We start from the raw sequence: 23,638 nt of genomic DNA on the forward strand, positions 1-23,638 counted from the left end.
AGATATTGCATACGATGTCCACATTTCAAGATTATGAGTTTTAGGGTGACAGTCTTCTTTGTTCTGTTGTGTGGAATGTTACATCTGTATTGAATCAGTGTTTCCTTAGGATAATAATGTGTCGAATTATAAAATTAGACATTTTGAACTAATTTATATATTTGGCTTGATAATTTCCAACAGTGGAGATTTTTCTGTTCAGTTGTAAATAATGGTTACAGTTACAGAATAGACTTTCATAGGAAGAATATTATCACTGCTTAGTGTGTTAGGGAGAGAAGAAGTCTCTCCTTTCCGATATTGAAAACATTCTCAGCTTTCTTTGTGACAGTGTTTTTGTCCTTAGCTTTATTGAGGTATAAATAAAATATAGTATATAGAGAGTAAAATTCACCTACTTGAGAGTTTTCATGGATTTGGTTAACTTTACACAGTCATGTTACCACTCCCACAGTCAAGATACAGACTTTCCAGCATTCTGCAGGTGACCTTTGGCCTGAAGCAGCACGCTAGCATTTCATGATTTCTAGTGTATTTACAGAGTTGTGTAACCTTCACCACAGTCTGATTTTGGAATATTTTCATCACCCCAGAAAGAAATGCGTTCCCATTTCCAGACAGTCTCTTTTCCCATCTTCAGCGCTTGCAACCACTAATCTGTCTAGATTTACCTTTGCTGGCACACAGAAGCATGTGATATGTGTTTTTCTGTGTCTGACTTATTTCCTTGAAGATAAACATGGTCAGCTTTTGAGTTTTCATGAAAATTTTTTTTTTTTTAAACAGGGAATGACTGTACTAATGATGGGGTCAGCAGATGCTCTTCCTGAGGAACCCTCAGCTAAAACTGTCTTTGTAGAAGACATGACAGAAGAACAGTTAGCATCGGCTGTAAGACATATGTTTTATATATCTGATTATTACTTTTTAAGAAGTACAGTTAATCAGATGACTTTCAAAAAGTAGCATCTGCATATTTTGAGGATTTAATCGACATCAGGATGCATGTTATCAGCAGTAAACCAGAGTTTTGTTTTTGAAATTGGCTCACGGGATCCTTTTCTAATTGAACAATTCATTACAAAGTCATTAATATCTGTAATAAATGCGTCTGGCAGACAGTGCTGTTAAAGTGTTTACTGTTATTTTCCGGGAAAACAAGCTTAAAGAAGTTACATAGTTTAAATGCTGGGATATTTAAATTCTCAAAACCTTCCATGGTGAAAATACATAGTTTACCCTTAATTTAAGAATGCAGTGTTAGTTTAGAAACTGGCCAACACATTCTTGTCAAATATTATTATCGTTTTTATTACCCAGCATTTATATAGTACCATTTGTTTTTTGGAAGTGTTTTTTTTTTTTTTTTAAATTTGTTTATTTATTTTGGCTGTGCCTGGTCTTTGTTGGGGCATGTGGGATCTAGGTCCCTGACCAGGAATTGAACCTGGGCGTCCTGCATTGGGTGTGCTGAGTCTTAGCCACTGGACCACATGGGAAGTCTCCTTGAAGTATTTCTGTATATATTTTGTTACCCTCTTCTAGGGATAAACCTACAGAGGAGGCAGGACTGATAAAATTCTTTTTTTATTTTCAAGACGGGAATTAAAACACTAAATGATTGTCAGCATGATGCAAGTAAAAATTTTTTTGTTAGGAAAATAAAACGTTGGGGTGGAATATAAATTGGTATGAGTTGGTAAATTATATTTGCTTGAAAGTGTTTAGTGATTTATATTTGCAGTGTTATTTTATAAAATTGATTTACTCCTTTTCCTTATCAGATGGAATTACCATGTGGATTGACAAACCTTGGTAATACTTGTTACATGAATGCTACAGTTCAGTGTATTCGTTCTGTGCCTGAACTCAAAGATGCCCTTAAAAGGTAAGACAGAGGAGAGATTGTTTTATGTCTTTTTTGGGTAAAGAAGGTTCACATTTGGATGAGTAGTATTCTTTTGCACTTTGATATATGTTTATTTAGCAGCTAATTGTGATATAATTCATCCATCAAAAATTCACCTTGTTGATGTGTTCAAGTAGATGGTCTTTATTATATTCACAAGAGTATGCAAGTATCCCACAATGTAATTTCAGAGTACGCCCCTGCCCAGAAAAAACCCTCATACTCTCTTCTTAGACCTTTCCCACCTCCAGCTCTAGGCAACCATTAGTATACTTTTTGTCCTACAGATTTGCTGATTCTGGACATTTCATATTAATGGGGTCATACACTATATGGTCTTTTCATGACTGGCTTCTTTTACTTAGCATACTGTTTTCTAGGTTTATCGATATTGTAGCATGTAAGGTCTACCCCAGTGGCTCAGATGGTAAAGAATCTGCCTGCAGTGCAGGAGACCTGGGTTTGATCCCAGGTTGGGAAGGTCCCCTGGAGGAGGGCATGGCAACCCACTGCAGTATTCTTGCCTGGAGAACCCCATCGACAGAAGAGCCTGGCCAGCTATAGTCTGTGGGGTTGCAAAGAGTTGGACACAACTGAATGACCAAGCACATACAGCATGTGTCAGTACTTCATTGATTTAATGACTGAATAATATTCCACTGTTTGATTATCCAGTCATCAGTTGATGGACATTTAGATTGTTTCCACATTTTAGCTAGTATAAATAATGCTGCAGTGAGAGCATTCAAGCACAAGTTTTTGTGCAGATGAGTTTTCATTTCTCTTGGTTGTGAGTAGATTGCTTGCTCACATGGTAATAACTCTGTTAAGCATTTGAGAAACTGCCAAACTGTTTTCCAAAGTACCATTTTACATTCTCTGCAGCAATGCTAGAGAGCTCCCAGTTTCTTTACCTCTGTACTAGTCTTTTTAAACAATATTGAGGTTTATGAAACAAGTTTCTAAAAGCTTTAGGCCGTTGTGGGTAGTGCTGCTGTAAACATTGGGGTGCATGTATCTTTTTGAATATAGTTTTGTCCAGATATATGCTCAGGAGTGGGATTGCTGAATCATACGGTAGCTCTGTTTTTAGTTTTCTAAGGAACCTTCATAAAGTTTCCCACAGTGGCTGCACCTACTTACATTCTTATCAGCGATGAGGAGGGTTCCCTTTTCTCTACACCATCTCCTTTGTTATATGTAGACTTTTTAATGATGGCCAGTCAGACTGTTGAAAGGTGATACCCTATTGTAGTTTTGATCTGCATCTCTCTAATAATTAGAAAAGTTGAGCATCTTTTCATGTGTCATCTATATGTCTTTGTAGAAATGTCTGTATAGGTCTTCTGCCCATGTTTGGATTGAGTTGGCTTTTTTTTGCTATTAAGTTCAATGAGCTATTTGTATATTTTGGAAATTGATCTCTTGTCGATTGCGTCATTTGCAAATATTTTCTCCCATTCTTTTCATTTTGTTTATGGTTTTCTTGACTGTGCAAAACCCAAGTTTGTTTTTAATAATTGAATTATATAGAAACATGTACAAATGAATTATCTCAGAATGAACACATCCTTGTAACCAACACAATCCTGGATCAACAGAATCCTGTTAACACTCTGAAAATCCCCTCACCAATCCCTTCTAGTCCACGGACCCCACCCTTCTTTGTTGTACTCACTTGACCTCATAGAGTAAGTTTTCTTTTTTTGAACTCCTTATGAACAGAAACATACATATTATATATTATATTCATTTGAGTCTGGCTCATCATGTTTGACTTTTCCGTGTTTTGTGTGTGTTCATTTTTTGTTCGTGCTGTAGACTACACCATTGTATGCATATACTACCAAATAATTATTCTTTTTTTCTATTGATGAATGTTTGAGTTGATCTATGATTGATTGGTAGTGAATATTTCACAGATGATAGAAATATAGTCAAGACATCCTCTTTTTGTAGGTAATAAAGTATAATAAGCATTAAGTTTATTACATTCCGATTGTCTATATCATTTTTTATTTATTGACTTGACAAAGATTGGGAAAAGTACTCTATTGGTTCTTTTGTCTGTAAACACTCTCAGTATTTTTATCTGTTAAACCTCTCAGTACTCATGTCCATTCTTCCTCTGCTCTAACAGTTTTTCTTTATAAAGTTCATTATGAATGTTGTTTGGCTGATTGGATAGTCTTACCTTAATTAGGAATTATATGTTTTCTTGTCATAATATTGAGAGTTTTGGGGAGATGGTATTAAATTACCTATGATCTTTCTGTTTCTAGTTATTAAAAAAAAGATTGATAATTCATTAATATATCTTTTGTCATAAATGTTGAATAGTTACATCCTGTGTATGGCTGTGTGTATGCTTGTGTATGCATGCTCAGTTGTGTTTGACTCTTTGCGACCTTAGGGACTGTAGCCCACCAGGTTCCTCTGTCCATGGAATTTTCCAGGCAAGAAGACTGGAGCACATTGACATTTCCTTCTCTAGGGGATCTTCCTGACCCAGGGATTGAACCTGCGTCTCTTAGGTCTCCTACATTGGCAGGCAGGTCCTTTACCAGATGAGCTTCCAGGGAAGCCCCTGTTACCCTGTAGCTAGATGTAAATTCACAGCAGCGCCCGTCATGTGCTGACGCGGCTCAGGGACGTTACGGGACGCGCGTGCTTTAGGAGTACTTCATTTCAACCTCAGAGTGCCCTTGACAAGTGCTAAAGTGTCTGACAGGAAAACTGTTACGATTTTTATTTTTTTAATGAACATATATAATTTAGGGGCCTTCCCTGGTGGCTCAGCGGTAAAAGAATCTGCCTGCTAGTGCAGGAGGTGTGGGTTTGATCGCTGGGTTGGGAAGATCCTCTGGAGAAGGAAATGGCAACCTGCTCCAGTATTCTTGCCTGGAGAATCGAATCCCATGGAACGAGGAGCCTGGTGGGCTCCTGGTGGGTTCATGGGGTTGCAAAGAGTTGGACACGATCGAGTAACTAACACTTTGACTTTCATGGGTTATTGTATATTAAACAATTAAGGATATAGTAACTAACACTTTGACATTCATGGGTTATTGTATATTAAACAATTAAGGATATTTTAGTTGTAGGAGTTTCCAAAAGATCTAAACAAACAAATGAAAAAAAACAAGACTCTTCAATTCAATATAACTGAACATTTTCTGTGACCTCTTTCATTCACTTATATAAGCACAGAGTTTTTGTTTTAATTGAACTATAGTTTATATCTAGTGAAAGGTATGCATCTTAAGTGTTGGATGTGAGCAGTTTTGTTAAATCCAAATTCTCTGTGACTCATTTTACAGTCAAATTGATGAAACATTGTTATCATCCCAGGTTGGTATTGTATTGTACCTTTTCCTGGTCAGCTACTCAGCTCTTCCCCATTGCCCGGTGTTTAATATTATTTGAATCATAATTTCTGATCCTTTGTCATAAAATATTTGTTTAAGTAGATATGGTGGTTTGAATATTTCCTTGGGTGACCAGTCATTTGTACTGCTATAAAATTAACTGAGATTCATAAAAATGAATTTAGAAATCAGAAACTCCTCGAATAGAGGAGCCTGACAGACTACAGTCTGTGAGGTCACAGAGTCAGCACGCGTGCGTGCGTACACACACACACCTCATTTTATAAGTGAGGAAAATGACTTGAAATTTATTTTGTGTTTATAAGAAGTTAGTGCTGAATACAGGCTTATTGATTTCCATTGAATGTTTTTGATCTAAAGCTTTTTTCTTTATTTCTGAAATTATATTTTGTTTTCTTTGTAATAATGGACAATGTGCTTTTTTTAATGCACAGTTTGTAGAAAATATTATAGATAAGTTAAGACAGGGGAAAGAATGTAAAGTAGGCTTCATTTACCTAAATTCTGCTTTTTCTTAGCAGTCCTTTTGGACCATATAATTCTTAAAGGAACCAAGACTGGAAGAGAAGTAAAAATGGTGGGGACAGCTCAGGGAAACTTACCGTTGAGGGTGTCAGTGTCATAATGAGTCTTTTGAACTTGTTTCTTCCCGTCTGAGTTTCAGAATCTGATTCTGTCCTACTGTTCATAGGTATGCAGGCGCCTTGAGAGCTTCAGGAGAAATGGCGTCGGCACAGTATATTACTGCAGGTCAGTATCTATATATTCTACCAAAAGCATTTACTGAATACTTGCCTTTGAAATCAAAGAAGGCAAGTTAGTTTTAAAAGTGTTCAGGAAGTATGTTTAAGGATTTAAACGTATTCCAGATTTCAGTATTCGGGAGTTCAGTACAAGACGACTAAGTATAGGCTGAAAGGGAGGAAGCTTTGGGAGTGGTTACCTGATGTCCTGATAACGGCTCATTTGTAGCAGTTACACCTGCTTGATTCCTGGGCAGAAGTTGTGTGTTCTCTGTATTGAATGAATATACACTGCTTTGTTAGGAAGGCAAAGGCTATCAAGGATAGAGAGACTTAGAGCACCACCCAGAAGTTGTTTATAGCTAGTTATTGCATTATGAAGTCTTCTGATGAGTTCTTTAAGATTTAAAAACAAAATTTTTTCTTATTAGGGATCCAGCAATTGCAAAAGGAATAGATGTACTTAAAAATAATTAATAAGCAGTTCTTTATTTGTATTAATTGAGAATTTACAGTAGCTTGTATTAAATATGTCATTATTTTACTAAGCAGGTGTTTGCTTTGTTTTTAAGCCCTTAGAGATTTGTTTGATTCCATGGATAAAACTTCTTCTAGTATTCCACCGATTATTCTACTGCAGTTTTTGCACATGGCTTTTCCACAGTTTGCAGAGAAGGGCGAACAAGGACAGTATCTTCAGCAGGTAATCAGGGCAAGGTTCTGTGGTTTTCATTTTGTATATGTAAAACTTAGGTGTCCTACACTTACTTACTAAGCTCTATTTGGAAATACAAATGCCAGTCCCCTCTAGTTAACGCCATCATTATCTCTTGCCTGGAGAGGTGCTATAGTCCGTTAACTGACCATCTTGCTTCTACCGTCTGTGGTGCTTCTCTACGCAACACTCAAGAATCCTTTAAAGAATGTAAGGTTATGTTGGTTCCCCTGTTTTCTGTTTCGGTCCTAAACAGTCTACTGCCTGTCTGCCTCTCTGAGCTCGTCATGTACCACTGTTCCCCTTGCAGTTCTCTCCAGATATACTGGCTTCCTTGCTATTTAAAAAAAGAACTCTCCACGTATCCTCTTTCTATAGAGCCTTTGCTATTTTTCCTTTGGCCGTCAGATAGGGATGTGCCTTGCCTCCTTACCTCATGGCTCACTTCAGGTCTCATGGCTCAAATGTCAAGGCATCAGAGAGGCTTTCCTTGACAGTCCTACTGAATAGCACACTCCTCTTCCCTTAATCACTTCCTACTCCCATATTGCTTTTTTTTTTCTTCCTAGCCCTCTCTACTTGAATTTGTTCTATTTTGTTTATTTATGTTCCCCACTAGGACTTTTTTCTATTCTGTTGACTGCTATGTAGTCCTTGTATCTAGGATGGTATTTAGCATAATGAGTTCACTAAACATCTCTTGAATGAACAGAGAAACTATTCTGTAACGCTTCCTTGTTTTGAAGGTCATAAAATATTTAATTTGGCTTAATATTTAAAACAAAACAACTTTCTTCCCCTTCCCTAAGGAAACTAATTATTTTAAAAGTATTTTGTAAATCAAACACTGTATCTACCAGGATTACTTACTGTGTCACTTTTTAAATTACAGGATGCTAATGAGTGTTGGGTACAAATGATGCGAGTATTACAGCAGAAATTGGAAGCTATAGAAGATGATACTGTTAAAGAGGTAATTGAAATATATCTGTGAATGTAGGCTTTGATTTTCCATCCCATCCCACCCTAAAAGTCTTGAAATAAGTTCATCTTAATAGATACCGACATGTCCTTGAATACTTGAGATACTGAATCTGTAGTTGGAATTTGACAGCTTGCATTTGATGCTTGAATTCAGTGTATTATTTACTAAATTTAATCCATTGAGCTTACTGAGCATCTGTAGTTTTTTGGTAATATTTTTAGATCAGTAGAAAGGTTTTGCAGACAGGGATTACATTAAAAAAAAACTTAAATATGCATTACTAAACTGGATTGTGTGGGAGGTGATGTACATTAATATCCATGTGAAGTAAAATTGGAATTTTTATTTCATCTAAATTTTTGCAGACAGATTCTTCATCTGCATCAGCAGTGACACCTTCTAAAAAGAAAAGTTTAATTGATCAGTTCTTTGGAGTCGAATTTGAGACAACGTATCCTTATGAGTCAAGATTCATATAGACTAATCATAACTTACTGAATATGAATTGGTATAAATAGTATTGTTGACTGGAGTGGTGGATGGGATATGAAGGAAAATTCTTTAGAGGTTTTTATGGTTAAAAAATATGGAAATTAGGAATTTGAAGAAAATACCCATTGGAGTGATCTTGAAGTTAAGGTAAATGGACTCTTTAAGGACATTCATTAGTTTTTCCTAAGAATATCTTTAACAGAATGGCTCATTAATTCACCTCATAGAGAATTAATTTTTAATTGTATGAAATGGGATAAATCAGCAAAACTATATACATGAAATGGAAGCAATTAATAAAACATGAATTTAGGAGAGCAGCATTTTCTAGATCATGGGTAGATTTATCTTTGAGTTATTAAGACCATTTTAAGACTATATAAATACCAAGTTATTTGCTGAGAGTTTATCCTTTTACACACATTTCATTAATCCATATTGTTGGTAAGTGAATGAGCATTTTTAAGTATTGAAATGAATCTCTGCTGGGAGACTGAAATGTTTTAAATACCATTGAATGATGTTATTTTAAAAAGCATTGGGATAACTTATTTTGTTAGAGATTATATAGCAAATTGAATGGCTGTTGGCATATTCCTTAACTTACTTTGCACAGCATGAAATGTACAGAATCTGAGGAAGAAGAAGTCACTAAAGGAAAGGAAAGTCAGCTTCAGCTTAGCTGTTTCATCAATCAAGAAGTCAAGTATCTTTTTACAGGACTTAAGTTGGTAAGGACAGTTACAGTTTATCCACATGGTTTGTGGATTCTTTTATTTACAAATATACCTACTTGCTCACTTTGATTTGTAACCCCAACATCAATACTCGTTCTTTCATGGTCACCTGTAGACATACGCAAGGTGGCAAAAATTCTGAGATGTCTCACTCACACTGTCGTCACCTGAGGTCCCCACAGGTGACCCTCTGCCGCCTTGTTTGAGTGGAAACTAGTATGCTTCTTGCAGTGATTTCAGTGCCACATTTCCTGAATTTTTGTGCTTTTTGTAGGCGATCTTGCTGTGGATAGTGGCCTTCTGGCATGCTGCTGAAGTGCTGTCTGGTGTTCTAAGCGCAGGAAGGTGGTGATGTGCCTTAAGGAGCAAATAACGTTGGTTAGAGCAGCTTCATTCAGGGTTGAGTTACAGTGTACTTGGCTGTGAGTTCAGTGTTATTGTGTCAACAGTGTGTGTTAAGGTGTCATTACACAGCAGAAAGACTCATAAAACAAGGTTGTATATTGATGGGTTGACAAAAATGTTATGACCAGAGGCTCGAAGGAGGCCTCTGGGGGCATTGCAGTGAGGATATATTAACACTGGCGAGATAGACACTGGGATTGGCCCGTGCAGATGAGGGCCTGTAGACATTCTGCCATTGCACTAGGATTGCAGTCGAGGCCCTAGAATTTAAGCGCTTTTTGTAGGCTTTTTTACTGGTTTGTGGCAAAGACAGATCTAAAACTTGCCTCTCTCACGATTCAGTTAGTTCTGTCTCCCCACTGCCATACTAAAGACCCTCTCTAGTGGGCACATTGATAAAGTAGAACAATTTTGCTTGCTTGTCATTTATTTGACAGTTTGGGGGAATATGTACATCTCTCTCAATTTTTTTTTTAACTTTGGCTGCACCGTGTGGCTTATGGGATCTTAGTTCTCCCACTAGGAATTGAACCCATGCCCGCTCGACAATGAAAGCTCAGAGTCCTAACCACTGGACCACCAGGGAATTCCTCAGTATTCCTAAATATGTACATCTTTTGAAGGATAGGCAGTGAATTGGGGCAAGTTTCATGGCATCAAAATGTTAATTGGAGTGTGTGGGATAGAATGTTTTGACAAGGACTTTCCAGGATATTTTCTTAATAATTTTATAAAATTCAATGAAAGCTAAGTATACCTGGAACATCTTGATGATGATGAATTGATGATAGTAATACATAGTTAACCTGATCAGTAAGCTCTAGTATACATGGGGATGCAAAGAGTTGGACATAAAAAAAAAAAAAAGAGTTGGACATAACTGAGCACATGTTAAAAATTTTAAAAAGTACCAGATATGCTGTCATGTTTTCATGAGATGTTAACATTAATTGTCTTGGTATTTTTAGATGCTTTGTCATCATTGGTTTTATCCTTGAGTAATTTTGCTCCACATTTCTTTATCTCTTCATTGCTGAGTAAACTTGGTTAAATGTTAAAAACCTACTCCGTAGTGATTCCTTTTGTAATGTGGTTAGTAATTTTTAAAAATCAAACCTGGAACAATTTTTATGCAAGTATAAGATGATTATTGCTGCTCTTGCTGCTTAGTCACTCAGTTGTGTCTGACTCTTTGCAACCATATGGACTGTAGCCTGCGAGGCTTCTCTGTCCATGGGATTTTCCAGGCAGGCCTATGGCGGGGGGTTGCCAGCTCCTGCTCCGGGGGATCTTCCCGACCCAGGGGTCAAACGTGAGTCTCTGGCGTCTCTGCATTGGCAGGCAGATTCTTTACCACTGCCGCCGCCTGGGAAGCCCCCAGCATGCTTACTAAACAGAGACTATGTACCAAATAGTTCTCCAGGCTTTCTTCATGTGTTAACTCATGTAATTCTGACACCAGCACTGCGACGAGGTGCTGTCACTGCCATTACAGGTGATGCCCAGAACTGCGTTTTCAGGGTCACACAGGCAGTAAGGACGGAAAGGCAGACACTGGTTAGAGGATGCAATGGCTGAAGGCTTCCCACATCTATTAGATTAACAGGTTTTCTGTGTTGTGACTTTTCTCAAATTTAACAGTAATTGATTGGTTCTGGAAGGCTTAGCTACATAAAACATAAAGAACAAGAGTTATTTACATTCTCTTCCTTTTTGCTCTAATAAGAATATTTTGATGATCCGTAAGTAGAGGAATACCATGAAAGGTTTTCTTATGTTGTATAAAACACAGTATAAACTCTCAGAATCTGAGCATTTGGGTCATAAATTAAAAGATCAAATGATTTACATTCTGAAGAGTTCATGCAAGTAAAGACAGATTATTTTGATGCCTGTTAAGAACTAAACCATATCTAAAAGCCTTCTCACTTTGTCGTCATTCAGAGTATTTCTCAGGGGTGTAAATCTGTTGACATACTGTATGTTATCTATTAAATAGTCCTAATTTTTAAAAGAATTAAAGGTATAATTCTATATTACAGAAGACATTTTTTAAATGTTTGGTCTGTTCTTTTCTAGCGACTTCAGGAAGAAATCACCAAACAGTCTCCAACATTGCAAAGAAATGCTTTGTACATCAAATCGGTAAGTTTTGGAATCCAGTTCCATTGACTCGAAAGGTTGTCGGTTAATTAATGTTACCCAGACTTTGTTTTTACCAAACCGAGGAATTAGAAACTTGGTGGCGTTTGCATGTTACAGAATTTCTTTCCATTTTCTTTCCTAAGTCCAAGATCAGCCGGTTACCTGCTTACTTAACTATTCAGATGGTTCGATTTTTTTACAAAGAGAAGGAATCTGTGAATGCTAAAGTTCTTAAGGTTAGTAATGAATTTCCTGTAATAATTATAATTTTTTGAAGGTAGTTCCTTATTTACAATAGATTTCTTTATTCTTTTAGAACTCACTTCAAAATACTGTAAATAGAGAATTATTAACATTAGACAAGTGGTTATTAATCAAGAATATATATTGGAATTGTCTGTTTTCCCTTTTCTTTTAACATACGCATGCCTGCCCTTCAGCCCTATCCAAGCATCTGATTAAGTGGGGCCTCGGGTCTTATATTTTTCAAGAGTCCCAGGTAATTCTGATGGATGCCCTCCTTTCCCCAGTAGTACCACTAGACCAGATCCTCAGTTGCAGAGATACCGGTCCAGTAGGTTTGGGGATGGGAGTGGGCTAAGCGGCAATATAACACACTGTATTCTATGCGATTCCTTTCTTCCAGGTGAAAGGAAAGTGTTAAATTACTGGTGACCAAACAATGATCATTTGAAGTCAGAGCCAGCCTTAGGACTTGTCCGTTTCAGTGAACTGTAGCTCTGCAGTGTACCCATAGAGTCTCTGATCCTTTGGGAAGGGGTATATAATTCTAATGTCTTGAGCTGAATTTCATTAATACATTTTCAGATATACTTAGGGTTGTACAAGCAGGTTAAATGTAGTTGAAGTAATCTGGTTGTTTAGTATTTCTGAAATGCTTCATTTGTTGTTTAATATTTTGGTAGCTCCTCTGTACTCTGTTTGATGGGTTAAAATGTTTACGGAAAAGTTGAAAAGAATTTTTGTCTTAAAATTAGGGCCAGATTGAAAATAAGCACTATATTTTCAACTGCATGGGTCTCCACATGAATTTTGCAGGTCTTATTTTCAGCTTTATTTAAATATGAAAATAGTAATGTAAAAGTGTGATAAATATTTTAAGTAACTATCTTTTTAATTCTGTTTGCACTTTTTATTTTTGGCTTGTAAATAGGATGTGAAATTTCCTCTTATGTTGGATGTGTATGAACTATGTACACCAGAACTTCAAGAGAAAATGGTTTCTTTTCGATCAAAATTCAAGGATCTAGAGGATAAAAAAGTAAATCAGCAGCCAAAGACAGTAGGTTCTTATTGTTCATTTTCTAACCGTAACATGTTTATCTTCACTCTGTGTTCAGTATTCACTTTATATTGTTCATCTGTTAGTAATAATGGGTGACTCTATATTTGGCATATATACAAATCCTACATGTATTGGTGAAGCCCTTAAAATTTTAGATATATTTTAGCATAAGGAAAAGGACTCTAGCTATGCTGAATGGGTCCTTTATGATAGAATGAACATATTTCCTTCTCCCCTAAAATCTGCAGCTTATATTCTTTTAAAATTTATTTCCTCAAAGCACTTCGCACAACATCTTGCCTTATAAAATTTAGTGTATTATTTTCCTTGTAAGACATGACGTTATCTCCATTTCTTAAAATGGATTGGTGTTACAGAATATTGCTTCATGCCCACTGTGACAACTAAAGTTATATCTTTTAATAAGTGCCTGTAACTCTTAAAAAATTATAACCTTAGCAACTTTATATTTAATAAGTTGTATATTTTAAATTCAGAGAAGGCACAGTTGAATTACATGTTTTCTTGAAAAGGGAAAAGATATTTTCTGGTAACTAGGAATATTTCCAGTGTGATATTACATACCAAATTTTAGAATTAGATTCCTCTGCAGGTTTTGTGTGTGTATTAAAAGCAATTTTTAAAATGAAACTTGAGATAATTGTAGAATCACATGCCGTTGTAAGAAATAATAGAGTTTCTCGTTTCTCCTAGTGGTAACAGCTTGCAAAACTATAATATAATGTCACAACCAGGATATTGACATTGATATGGTCTAGATGCAGGACATATTTATCATCACAAAGATCCTTCTTGCTGCCCCTTTGTAGCCAAGTCCACTTTCCCGCTACCCCCTTCATTCTTATCAGCAATGTCTTGCCAGTCTATTTTCTTTGAATTCTTGCCAGAATTTGGTAGTGTCACTATTATTTTAGCCATTTGTGTAGGTTTGCAGTGATACTTGATGTGGCCTAAAGGCTAATGATGTTGGGCACGTCTTCGTGTGTTTCTTTGCCATCTATGTGCCCTCTTTGATGAAATATCTCTTCATATTTTGTGTGTGTGTGTGTGTTAGTTGCTCAGTTGTGTCCAACTCTTTGTGACCCCATGAACTGTAGCCCACCAGACTCCTCTGTCCATGGAATTCTCCAGGCAGGAATACTGGAGTGGGTTGCCTTCTCCAGGGAATCTTCCTAACCCAGGGATTGAACCCAGTGTCTCCTGAATTGCAGGCAGATTCTTTACAATCTGAGCCACCAGGAAAGCCCCTTGTTTTTCTACCCATTTGCCATTTGGTCTTTTACTCTTGAATTTTGGGAGTTTTTATATTCTAATACTAATCCTGTGTCAGATACATGGTTTCTAAACATTTTCTCCCAGCCTGTAGCCTCGTCTTTTCATCCTATTAACAGGGTCTTTTGAAGAGGAAAATTTTTTAAATTTTGTTATAATTTAATCTGTTTTTTTCTTCAGTTACTCTTGCTTTTAGTGTTATATCTAAGAAACCTAGCCACAGGCCACAGGCCATGAAAGTTTATGCATATGTTTTCTTCTAAGGTTTTTATAGTTCCTCCGGTTAGGCTTTTTTGATTCATTCTGGGTTAATTTTTGTATGTGAGATGAGGTACAGGTCCAAATCCTATTGCATGTGAATGTTCAGTTGTCCCAGCACTTCTTGTTGAAAGGACTATTCTCTTCCCATTGAATGGTCTTTGCACCATTGTAGTGAATCAGTTGACTCTAGATGTGAGTGTATTTCTGGACCCTCAGTTTTTTTCTGTTGGTATACTGTCTGTCCTTAGGCCAATACTGCAGTCTTTTTTTTTTTAATGATTTTATTTATTTTTGACTGTGCTGAGTGTTGCTCCCTGGACTTTTCTTTAGTTGTGTCAGGTGGGAGCTACTCTCCAGTTGTGGTGCACAGGCTTCTCATTGCAGTGGCGTCTTTCGTTGCAGAGCACATGGGCTCAGTAGTTACATTGAATGGACCTAGTTGCTGAGCGTCATGTGGGATCTTCCCAGACCAGAGATCGAACCCAGGTGCCCTGCACTGCCAGGCGAATTCTTTACCACTGAGCCACCAGGGAAGCCCAGGACTAGAGTCTTGATTACTGTGGTTTTGTAGTAAGGATTATAGCAAAGTACAAAACTTCCAACTTTGTTCTTCAAGATTGTTCTGACTTTTCTGAGTCCTTTTTATTTCCATATTTATTTTAGGATGAGCTTGTCCATTTCTTCAAAAACAACTGGAATTTTGATGGAGATTGCATTGAATCTGTAGATCGATTTGGGGAGTATTTCCATTTTAATAGTATTAAGCTTTAGAATCCATGAATTTACTGTCTTTTGATTTATGTAAGTCATTAAGTTTTTCAACAGTCTAATAATTTTCAGTGTACATTTCTTGTACTTTAAATTTATTTGTAGCTATTTTATTATTTTTGATGTCTTTAAATGGCATACTTTTTCCAATTTCATTTTTGCATTCATTACAATTGATTTTTTAATATATTGATCTTTATCCTCTACTTTGTTGAAGCAGTTTATTAGCTTTTTTTTTTCCTCTTATTTTTTTGAGAGATTGTGTATAGAATTGATGTCTCTTAAACATTTGGTAGAATTGTCTTGGTCTGATAATCTTATTAGCCTGGAGAGTTCTTTTTCAGGAGTTTTTTTTTTTAATTTAAAAAATTTAATTGTAAAACTTTAGTTATGGGCTATAGAAATAATTTATATCATATTTGGTTTGTGGAATTGTTCCATGTCATCAAGCTTGTCAATTTTACATTTTTTTTCCCTGTTATTCAGGTGTTTGCACAGTGTGTAGTGGTATCCTCTTACATTCCTGATATTGGTAGTTTGTGTCTTTTTTTTCTTGTCAGTGGTGCTAGAGGATTGTCATTTTTTTTGTTCTTAAAGAACTAGCATGTTTCATTTTTTTTTTCTTCTGTTTTTCTGCATCTAATTTGATTGATTTCCACTTTTATTATTTCCTTTCTTCTGCTTGTTTTGGCTTTATTTTCCTCCTCTTTTTCTAGGTCCTTAAGTTGTGGGAACTTGGGTTTTTTATTTCAGACTTCCTGTTTTCAAATATTAGTGGTGTAAATTTCCCTCCTGGCAGTGCTTTCAAATTGTGTTCTGCAAATTGTTGTATTGCATTTCTGTTTTCATTATGTTTCTTGTATTTTTAATAAATTTCCCTTGAGACTTCCCTTTGACCTTGGGTCATTTAGAAGTGTCTTGTTTAGTTTACATGTGTTTGGAAAATTTCCTGTCACCTTTTTGTTCCTGACTCTGGTTTGAGTCCATTGTGAGAAAACACATGTGGGTGATTTAAGTTCCTTTAAATTCGTTGGGCTTTGCTTTGTGGCTCGGGATGTGATCTGTCTTGGTATCTATTCTCTGGGCGCTTGAAAAGAACATGTATTTTACTGTTGTTGAGGCAAGTATTTTGTGATGTTGATTAGATCCAGTTGGTTGATGGTGGTGTTGGCTTTTCCTGTAACCTTGTTGTTTTTGTCTAGTTGTTCCATCAGTTGTTGAGACAGGAGTGGTGAAGTCTTCAAGTAAAACTGTGGATTTGTATGTTTCACCATTCAGTTCTGTTAGCTTTGGCTTTTCATGTTTTGTAACTCTGTTATTTGGTGTGTACACACAGGATGGCTGTTCTTGGTGGAATGATTCTTTGATTATGTAGTGTGTCCCTCTCTGTTCGTGGTAATTCTCTTTGTTCTCCAGTCTACTTTGTTTGATGTTAATTTTTCCATTTCTCCTTTCTGTTAGTATTTGCATGATACATCTTTTTCCATTCTTTTACTTTAAATTTGCCCATATTATATTTGAAGGTAGTTTCTTATAGATAGCATATAGTTGGGTCATATTTTTAGTCCTCTCTGTTAATGTTTAGGCTATTTACATGTAACATAATTATTGATATACTAATGATTAAATCTCTTCTATATTTTGCTGTTTTTTGTTTCTCTTTTTTCCGTACTGGTTGGTTATGTGAACATTTTTTAGAATTCTAATTTGGTTTACATATGTTTTTCTAATGTATTTCCTTGTGTAGCTTTTTTTGTAGTTGCTCTAGGTGTTATAATTATATAGAGGAGTGGTTGACCTAATTGCCTTTTTGTTGTAAGATGCTTTGGCTTCTTGTCATTTTAGCTGTCACTTAAACTGCTGGCATTGTCTTCATTATCATTATAGTTTTTAAGAACTTTGTGTCCATATGCCTAAATAAATTGTTTGAATTTGTATTACACACAGGAATGGGTTGAGGCAAGGGAGTTCCCACCAAAGATTCTTGTCTAAAGTTGTGAATCTTTTTAATTTAAATTTAATTTAATCATAAATACTTGCTGAATTAAATATTTAAGTTCATTTGAACTGAAGTGGCAGGTGGCCATGGCTTAGTAGAGTTAATATAAGTTGCTGTAATTCTGTTTTTGTGAGGCAGCTTTTTATCCTCACCTACATGGTTTGATATTGTGGGGGAAACGGCAGAATTGACTTTCTTTTTTTCTACCCTGGAACAGTGTTTATCTGTACTCTGTATTCACTGGTGTGCTCTACGTTTAGTGGTTTGAAGTTGGTCCCGTAATCAGGATCTGCTGCTATACATCTGAGATTGTATGTTACTAAACAGTAGGACTTTGGGACTCACAGTTTTATGTTAATAATTGTTGTTGCTGTCGTGTCCACCTCTCTGCAACCCCATGGACTGCAGCGTGCCAGGCTTCCCTGTCCTTCACCATCTCCCAGAGCTTGTTCAAACCCGTCCATTGAGTCTGTGATGCAGTGCAAATACCTCGTCCTCTGTCGTCCCCTTCTCCTCCTTTAGTCTTTCCCACCATCAGTGTCTTTTCTAATGGGTTGGCTCTTCAGATCAGGTGGCCAAAATATTGTTAACTGTAGTTCTGTCATTTTAAGCACTGTGCAAGGGAGATCATATTTTTCCTTTGTTTTGCCTTGGTGATTTGTATTATAATAAATATTTGTGGAGACATATACTCATAAGAGAATATAAATTTTATTTCCAGTACCATGAGATTAAAAAAAATTTTTTTCCCCTCAGGGTGACAAAAACAGTAGTCCTCAAAAAGAAGTTAAGTATGAACCCTTTTCTTTTGCTGATGGTAAGTGAAATCTTCATTTCAACTGAGTTTTACTGTGTGTAGGCTTTTTTAAAAAAAATTATACTATCTTTCCACATAATCTGTTCTTTCAGATACCAAGCTTAAAAAAAGTTGTTTCTTAAAGTATTAATTTACCTTAGTATGAGATAGTAAAAAAATCACTTTTCAGTGAATATATGTTCTATAAATGATAGCATACTTATCTTTCATGAAGCTTTAAGTGGACCATAATCTTAACTGGATTTTAATAATAGGGTAGTATTCTGTAGGATAAACTTAAGTTGTTCTTCCTTGTTACTTAACTTGAGAAAGCACATATGTTTATATCTAATATTACTGGATTTATGTCTTTCTTTAGACATTGGCTCCAATAATTGCGGATACTATGATTTACAAGCAGTGCTAACGCATCAGGGAAGGTCTAGCTCTTCAGGCCATTATGTCTCATGGGTGAAAAGGAAACAAGGTAAAGATTGGTGTTTTTTTTTTCAACTGTTGCATACTGTTTTGACAAGTTTAAATTTTTTAGCACATTTATTCTGAAAACTTTTTGATCTCAGAACCTTTTACATTCTTAAAATTATTGAGGATGCCGAAGAACTTTTGTTTGAGAATTGTATCTCTTTAATATTTACTAAAATAGAAGACTGAGAAATTCATTTTAGACTGACATTAATGAAGTCATTACATATTAACATAAATAATTTTTTACAGATTGTTTAAAAAATACATTATTTTTCACTGCGCTGGGTCTTTGTTGCTGTTCAGGCGGGCTTCTCATTATGGTGGCTTCAAACAAGCTGTAGAGCGCATGGGCATTGTTGTCCCACAGCACGTGGGATCTTCCCTAACTAGGGATCAAACCCATGTCCCCTGCATTGGCAGGCAGATTCTTAACCACTGGACCACCAGGGAAGTCCAAATAACATTTTAAAAATAACAGTCTTTTCCAAAACAGAAAAATATTTAATGACGTCGATTTACATTTTTCTAAGTTAGGCTGAATAGGAGACAGCTGGATTCTCCTGCTTCTGCATTCTGTCTTCTACTGCTTTACACTGTGTAACCTCTGGAGAATTCCAAAGCAGTCTTCAGAGAGTGGTGGGGGTGGGGAGGCAGATGCTTTAGAAGTGTTATGAAAGTAATTGTAACCTTCATGGAAACCCCGAAAAGATCTTGAACGTGAGTAGTCTCTGGACCACACTTTGAGAACTGTTGGTATGGCAGATGGAATACTACTGTGCCTAAAACTACCCAGTACCTTTTTTGCAATGGAACTCTGAAAAAATCGTCAATGAGATAAATTTTGTGTTTCTGTCTCGCACTTTAGATGAGTGGATCAAGTTCGATGACGATAAGGTCAGCATCGTGACGCCAGAGGACATCCTACGACTCTCTGGCGGTGGCGACTGGCACATAGCTTATGTTCTCCTCTACGGGCCTCGCAGAGTGGAGATCATGGAAGAGGAAAGAGAACAGTAATCTTCATTTTAGCTATTTATGCTTAGGTGTGAAATAAATGTTATTTGTTGATCATTTCTATAACCCAGAGCTTTGGAGGAAGATGTTTAGGTGGTTTTACGTGTCTCCCCTCATGTGGAACAAGAGAGGGCAGAAGCAGACCACTCTGTGTTACCGACCTAAGAAATTACAGAAAAGAGAACAGAAAAGAAAAATTGCCTTTGGACTGTGCTGCCCTGTGTAAAGGTGGCAGGAAGAATTTTTTAAAAAGCTTATTGCTTGGATTGATTTTTAAAAATTATGAGTTGAAATGCCTTTCAACCATTATTACCTTCTGTGATAATTTTTCTCCCTGTCTTTTTCAGCCCAAGATTCAGCAATCAGATGTTTATTGCACACCTGTTACTCTATTATTTGTTGTTCTTGCATGGTTCAAACCACCCGAGATTCAGTAGCTGCCCATCCTTTGCCTTATCTAACACAAATGTTGCCAGGAAGGTGGAAAGGAAGTAAGTTTGATCTCATTGTGTAACTCAGTGCTGCGTCCCCACCCCCATGGAAACATGGGTACAATCAAGTATTTGTCCAGCCTGACTGTTGCTGGCTTTTCATGACTTTAAAATAAATTGTGATCAAATAATAGTACATTTGATTATACATTTGTTACTGTGTCTCTGATGTACTATGGTTTGTACATTGAACTTTGCTATGGTTTTGTAGTAATGAACCTTAAAATGTTGACAAGCTCCAGTTGCTTATTTTTAGAAAATGAGGATATTTAATAAAAAAAAAAAAGAGGGACTAAGAGCTTTTGACCTCAAGTCTTTTGTCTGTTGGAGCTTGGCTGAAGTTCAGATATATTTAATACTATTAGTTTCTGCAGATGGTTAATTATGCTCTTAAGCATCTATTTGAAAATACTACCTTCTTCACCTGCTAGCCTAATACTGTTTAAAGAGAAACACAAAGTTGTAAAAGTAATGAAGTTCTTTGGATAATGAATGCAACCATGTTTATCACATCTGTTCCTTGGCTCAGTTGGGTGTTTGTTTCTACTCTGTCAACTCCCAACTTCTTCATGTGTATCTCAAAATTTAATACCAGTGATTTTTAGTAGAAATATCAAGAGTGTGAGATACTGCAATATATAGTAGATTTTACAGTCTCATCAATTCATTTTTGTTTTATTGTGAGTGAAAGGATAGGATATCAGCTGTCTTATTTTCTTTTGAGTTAGATATTTATAATAAAGTTGTAGGGATTATCATGAAATCTTTATCCTTGCTTATGCTGTTTTAAAAGGCTCTACAGAGCACAGCAGTGACAAAAAAAAATGGCCATTTTCCTCTCAAGTTTGAACAATGTAATCTAAGAATACTTAGAAGGTAAAATAAGCGTTTCAGGGACACTTACCTGTAAATAGCTTCTTAAGCTAAGCTCTAATACTGGCAGCCAGTCCTCTTGCCTTGGAGAGCGTGCAGAAGAGGAAAGGGAGGTCGACATTCTTTTATATATTGGTATGATGCTTGTGAATTGTGAACTTTTTTATTCACTGTCTTATTTTCTGAACAACTCTGAGGACAAAAATTTAGCAATTAGGATTCAGATATTATGATTTGGAGGATGCTGTAGCTACTAGGTCAGGTTGGATTAGAAGAAACTATAGGAGCCTTTGTGGGATTAGCATTTTAAATTGTAATCTCTTAACTGTCATTACAAAAAACTTGACTTCATTTTATTTGATCCAAAAAAGCATTATTCCAAAGATTTCTTGAAGTGTAAGAAATTGGACTTCTACTAGTGTCTTTTAAACTGTTAAAGACTATTTTAGAATTCAGCCTTGCGTATAAGATCTTTGAAAAGGAGAATAAGGGAAAAAAACGGGATTCCTGAGCGTGCCTTACAGACTGTGCCCCCTGCCCCGAGGCCCTTTTGATACCAGAGCTGTGCTGGAGCACTGGGGGACTGGCAGCAGGCGCTCAGACCTCCCTCAGCATTGAAGACAGTGACGACCTAGCCTTTGAGCCCTGAAGGGTGCGCTGATGTGGGAACGGGGGGCAGACGGTCCGGTTCGGCTGTCACTGCAGGCTGTGCGGAGGTGCTGTCACACACATCTCATTGGAACTTCGCAGCAACCCCTGAGGCATGTAGCCCTGTTTTAAGTGACCTGAGACATAAGTTCTGTAAGGCTAAGAGAATTAGGTTTTATACTTCATCCCATTTCTTTCAAGGTTGGGGGTTGGCACATCTTTCTGTACTGGGCCAGATATTTTCATACGTTTTAAGCTTTGTAGGCCATAAGTCTTTGTTGCAACTGTGTACCTTTGTAGCGTGAAAGGAGCCCAGAGGTAGGCAGCACTTAAATAAGGATAGGTGTGGCTGTGCCGTAAACACCTTACTTATAGAAAGAGGTGGCAAATAGAAAGAGGTAGCAGATGGACCACTGTTTGCTGATCCTCTGCTTTAAAGCATATATGGCACTAGAGCAGTCATGCAGCTTCAGAAAGTATTACTGTGGGATTCTCGGCAAGTTAAATTCTGTAACTTCAGGGCATGCAGGAAACACCATGCCCTTGAACATTGCTAACTGACTTACACATATATAATTAACAAAAATACTATGTGACCTTGAGGTCACTTTATTCTGCCCATTTCCCCAACTTCTCCCCCTAAACCCTGAGGTCAAGAGCCAACATATATTCTGTTGTTCGTGGAGCACCAGCCAACTGTACAACTGTTATAAAAATGTTTATTGTTTACCAAAACCAGTGGACCTCTTATCAAATGCTGCTTGGTAACAAAACCTTATCACAGTTTTAATAATAATAATAAAAGAACGAAGCTAACTGTTTGTCTCATTGTCATTAGTTAGACTTTCTGCAAGGTCACTTAGCCCAGACTTGTTGAGCGCGTTGATCAGGTTCTCGGGCGTCGCGTGTGCCCCTTCCTGGTCTTGCCAGGCCACGAGCAGCTGCCTGGCTCTCATCTTCATGTCTTCGCTGTCACACTCGATCTGTCTAATTTCTGAGTCCTTCATTTCCAAGTAAGGAGCCAGGACCTTCCACTGTTCACCCAGTTTGTTAGCAAACACCTCTATCTGGTCCCCTGTTACAGGTTTGTCCCGCCGAACATCAGGACCTAGAAGACACAGGGAAGGTAAATTAGAACAGAGTACGAGGACGTGTGGGAGTCAAAGTCCATAATGGAACACGGGCCACTGAGACGCCAGTAAGTTTTATTTTAAAAGTAAAACAGTCCCTTTTCATGTTTCCCCTGGTTGAATTCTTATGATCATTAGGAATGTAAAACTAAAGCTGTTGCCTGTGTTACAATCATGAAGGCTTTCCCTGAAACCAGTGGCCCCCAATCTAAGCCCCGAGAATTAAGAGGTATGAGGTGCATTCAATGTAAGTGCTCTCCTTCCCAACACTTCCCAATATTATTGTATAAAATGCACTACTGGAAAAGTTATCAAGCAATGCTTTAGATTCCTCACTATAAGAAACAGAGCTGAGATAAACAGTAGAAGTTGAGAAGTAGATCAAATAACGTACCTCTCAACAAAGAACCCCAATCTTTTCCAATTTTGTAAAATAGCCAAGAAAATTCAATTCTTACTTTCATTTTCCTTCAGTAAAGCATCATTATCTTCCTCATCTTCATCCTCACCTGTTTTTATTTCTTCAGAAGGAGGCTACAATGAGTAAAAAGGAATGTCTTAGAGTTCCAACTTCTACAATCAGAGAAGTGGGGATAGTTTTGATCTTAGATAAGAGATTCCAGTTATGGGGCCCAGAACTTTCCTCCCAAGAATATTAAATGTGAACGTCAGGTAAGGATCATAGTGGGACAGTGTTAACCTGGAGAAGGAAGAACGGGGGACAACCAGAGGTTGGAAGGACTCCCTTCACCCCAGCCTGGGAAGAAGGGAGTCAGCAGGAAGCCTGGTGAGATGACCTGCACGCACCCAGCACATACGTGGTAACAACAATCTAGGGCCGACCAGGGGGCCATCCGTGTGCTTAACAACATGCTTTGAGTAACTCTTCGGTTGTATGCACACAGTATAGTTATTACCATACTGTATTAGAAAAGAACAGAGTGGGAAGATAGGCCAAGTTGCCTACCCCGACCCCATGGGCCCTGCCTGTGATAACAGAATGCACTGGCAAACAGGAAGAATAATCAAAGTATAATAACTTTATACAACATG

The 23,638-nt window shown here is 37.0% G+C and overlaps 2 protein-coding genes across 4 annotated transcripts in view; one reads left to right on the plus strand and one right to left on the minus strand.

Moving 5' to 3' along the window:
* Window positions 1-22,271, plus strand: part of USP14 (ubiquitin specific peptidase 14) — a 36,499-nt gene extending 14,228 nt beyond the window's left edge. Inside the window, exons 4-17 of one of the 2 annotated variants that reach the window (XM_043888933.1) lie at window positions 787-891; window positions 1,785-1,888; window positions 5,990-6,048; window positions 6,614-6,744; window positions 7,649-7,729; window positions 8,107-8,192; window positions 8,850-8,964; window positions 11,455-11,520; window positions 11,664-11,756; window positions 12,695-12,823; window positions 17,904-17,964; window positions 18,323-18,430; window positions 19,295-19,472; window positions 19,791-22,271. In XM_043888933.1, the coding sequence (XP_043744868.1) occupies window positions 787-891; window positions 1,785-1,888; window positions 5,990-6,048; window positions 6,614-6,744; window positions 7,649-7,729; window positions 8,107-8,192; window positions 8,850-8,964; window positions 11,455-11,520; window positions 11,664-11,756; window positions 12,695-12,823; window positions 17,904-17,964; window positions 18,323-18,430; window positions 19,295-19,446 (1,290 nt within the window). In that variant the 3' untranslated portion in view covers window positions 19,447-19,472; window positions 19,791-22,271. Of the gene's footprint in view, window positions 1-786; window positions 892-1,784; window positions 1,889-5,989; window positions 6,049-6,613; window positions 6,745-7,648; window positions 7,730-8,106; window positions 8,193-8,849; window positions 8,965-11,454; window positions 11,521-11,663; window positions 11,757-12,694; window positions 12,824-17,903; window positions 17,965-18,322; window positions 18,431-19,294 lie in introns of both variants that reach the window. The other variant, XM_043888932.1, reaches the window with a different exon arrangement.
* The window catches only part of THOC1 (THO complex 1), a 38,783-nt gene continuing 37,299 nt past the window's right edge, over window positions 22,155-23,638 (minus strand). The window contains exons 20-21 of one of the 2 annotated variants that reach the window (XM_043888931.1): window positions 23,095-23,119; window positions 22,155-22,563 (exon numbers count right to left, since the gene is read on the minus strand). In XM_043888931.1, coding sequence (XP_043744866.1) covers window positions 22,268-22,563; window positions 23,095-23,119 — 321 coding nt within the window. In that variant the 3' untranslated portion in view covers window positions 22,155-22,267. Of the gene's footprint in view, window positions 22,564-23,043; window positions 23,120-23,638 lie in introns of both variants that reach the window. The other variant, XM_043888930.1, reaches the window with a different exon arrangement.

Source organism: Cervus elaphus, chromosome 27 (genome assembly GCF_910594005.1).
Source record: "Cervus elaphus chromosome 27, mCerEla1.1, whole genome shotgun sequence".
Taxonomy (NCBI): Eukaryota; Metazoa; Chordata; class Mammalia; order Artiodactyla; family Cervidae; genus Cervus; species Cervus elaphus.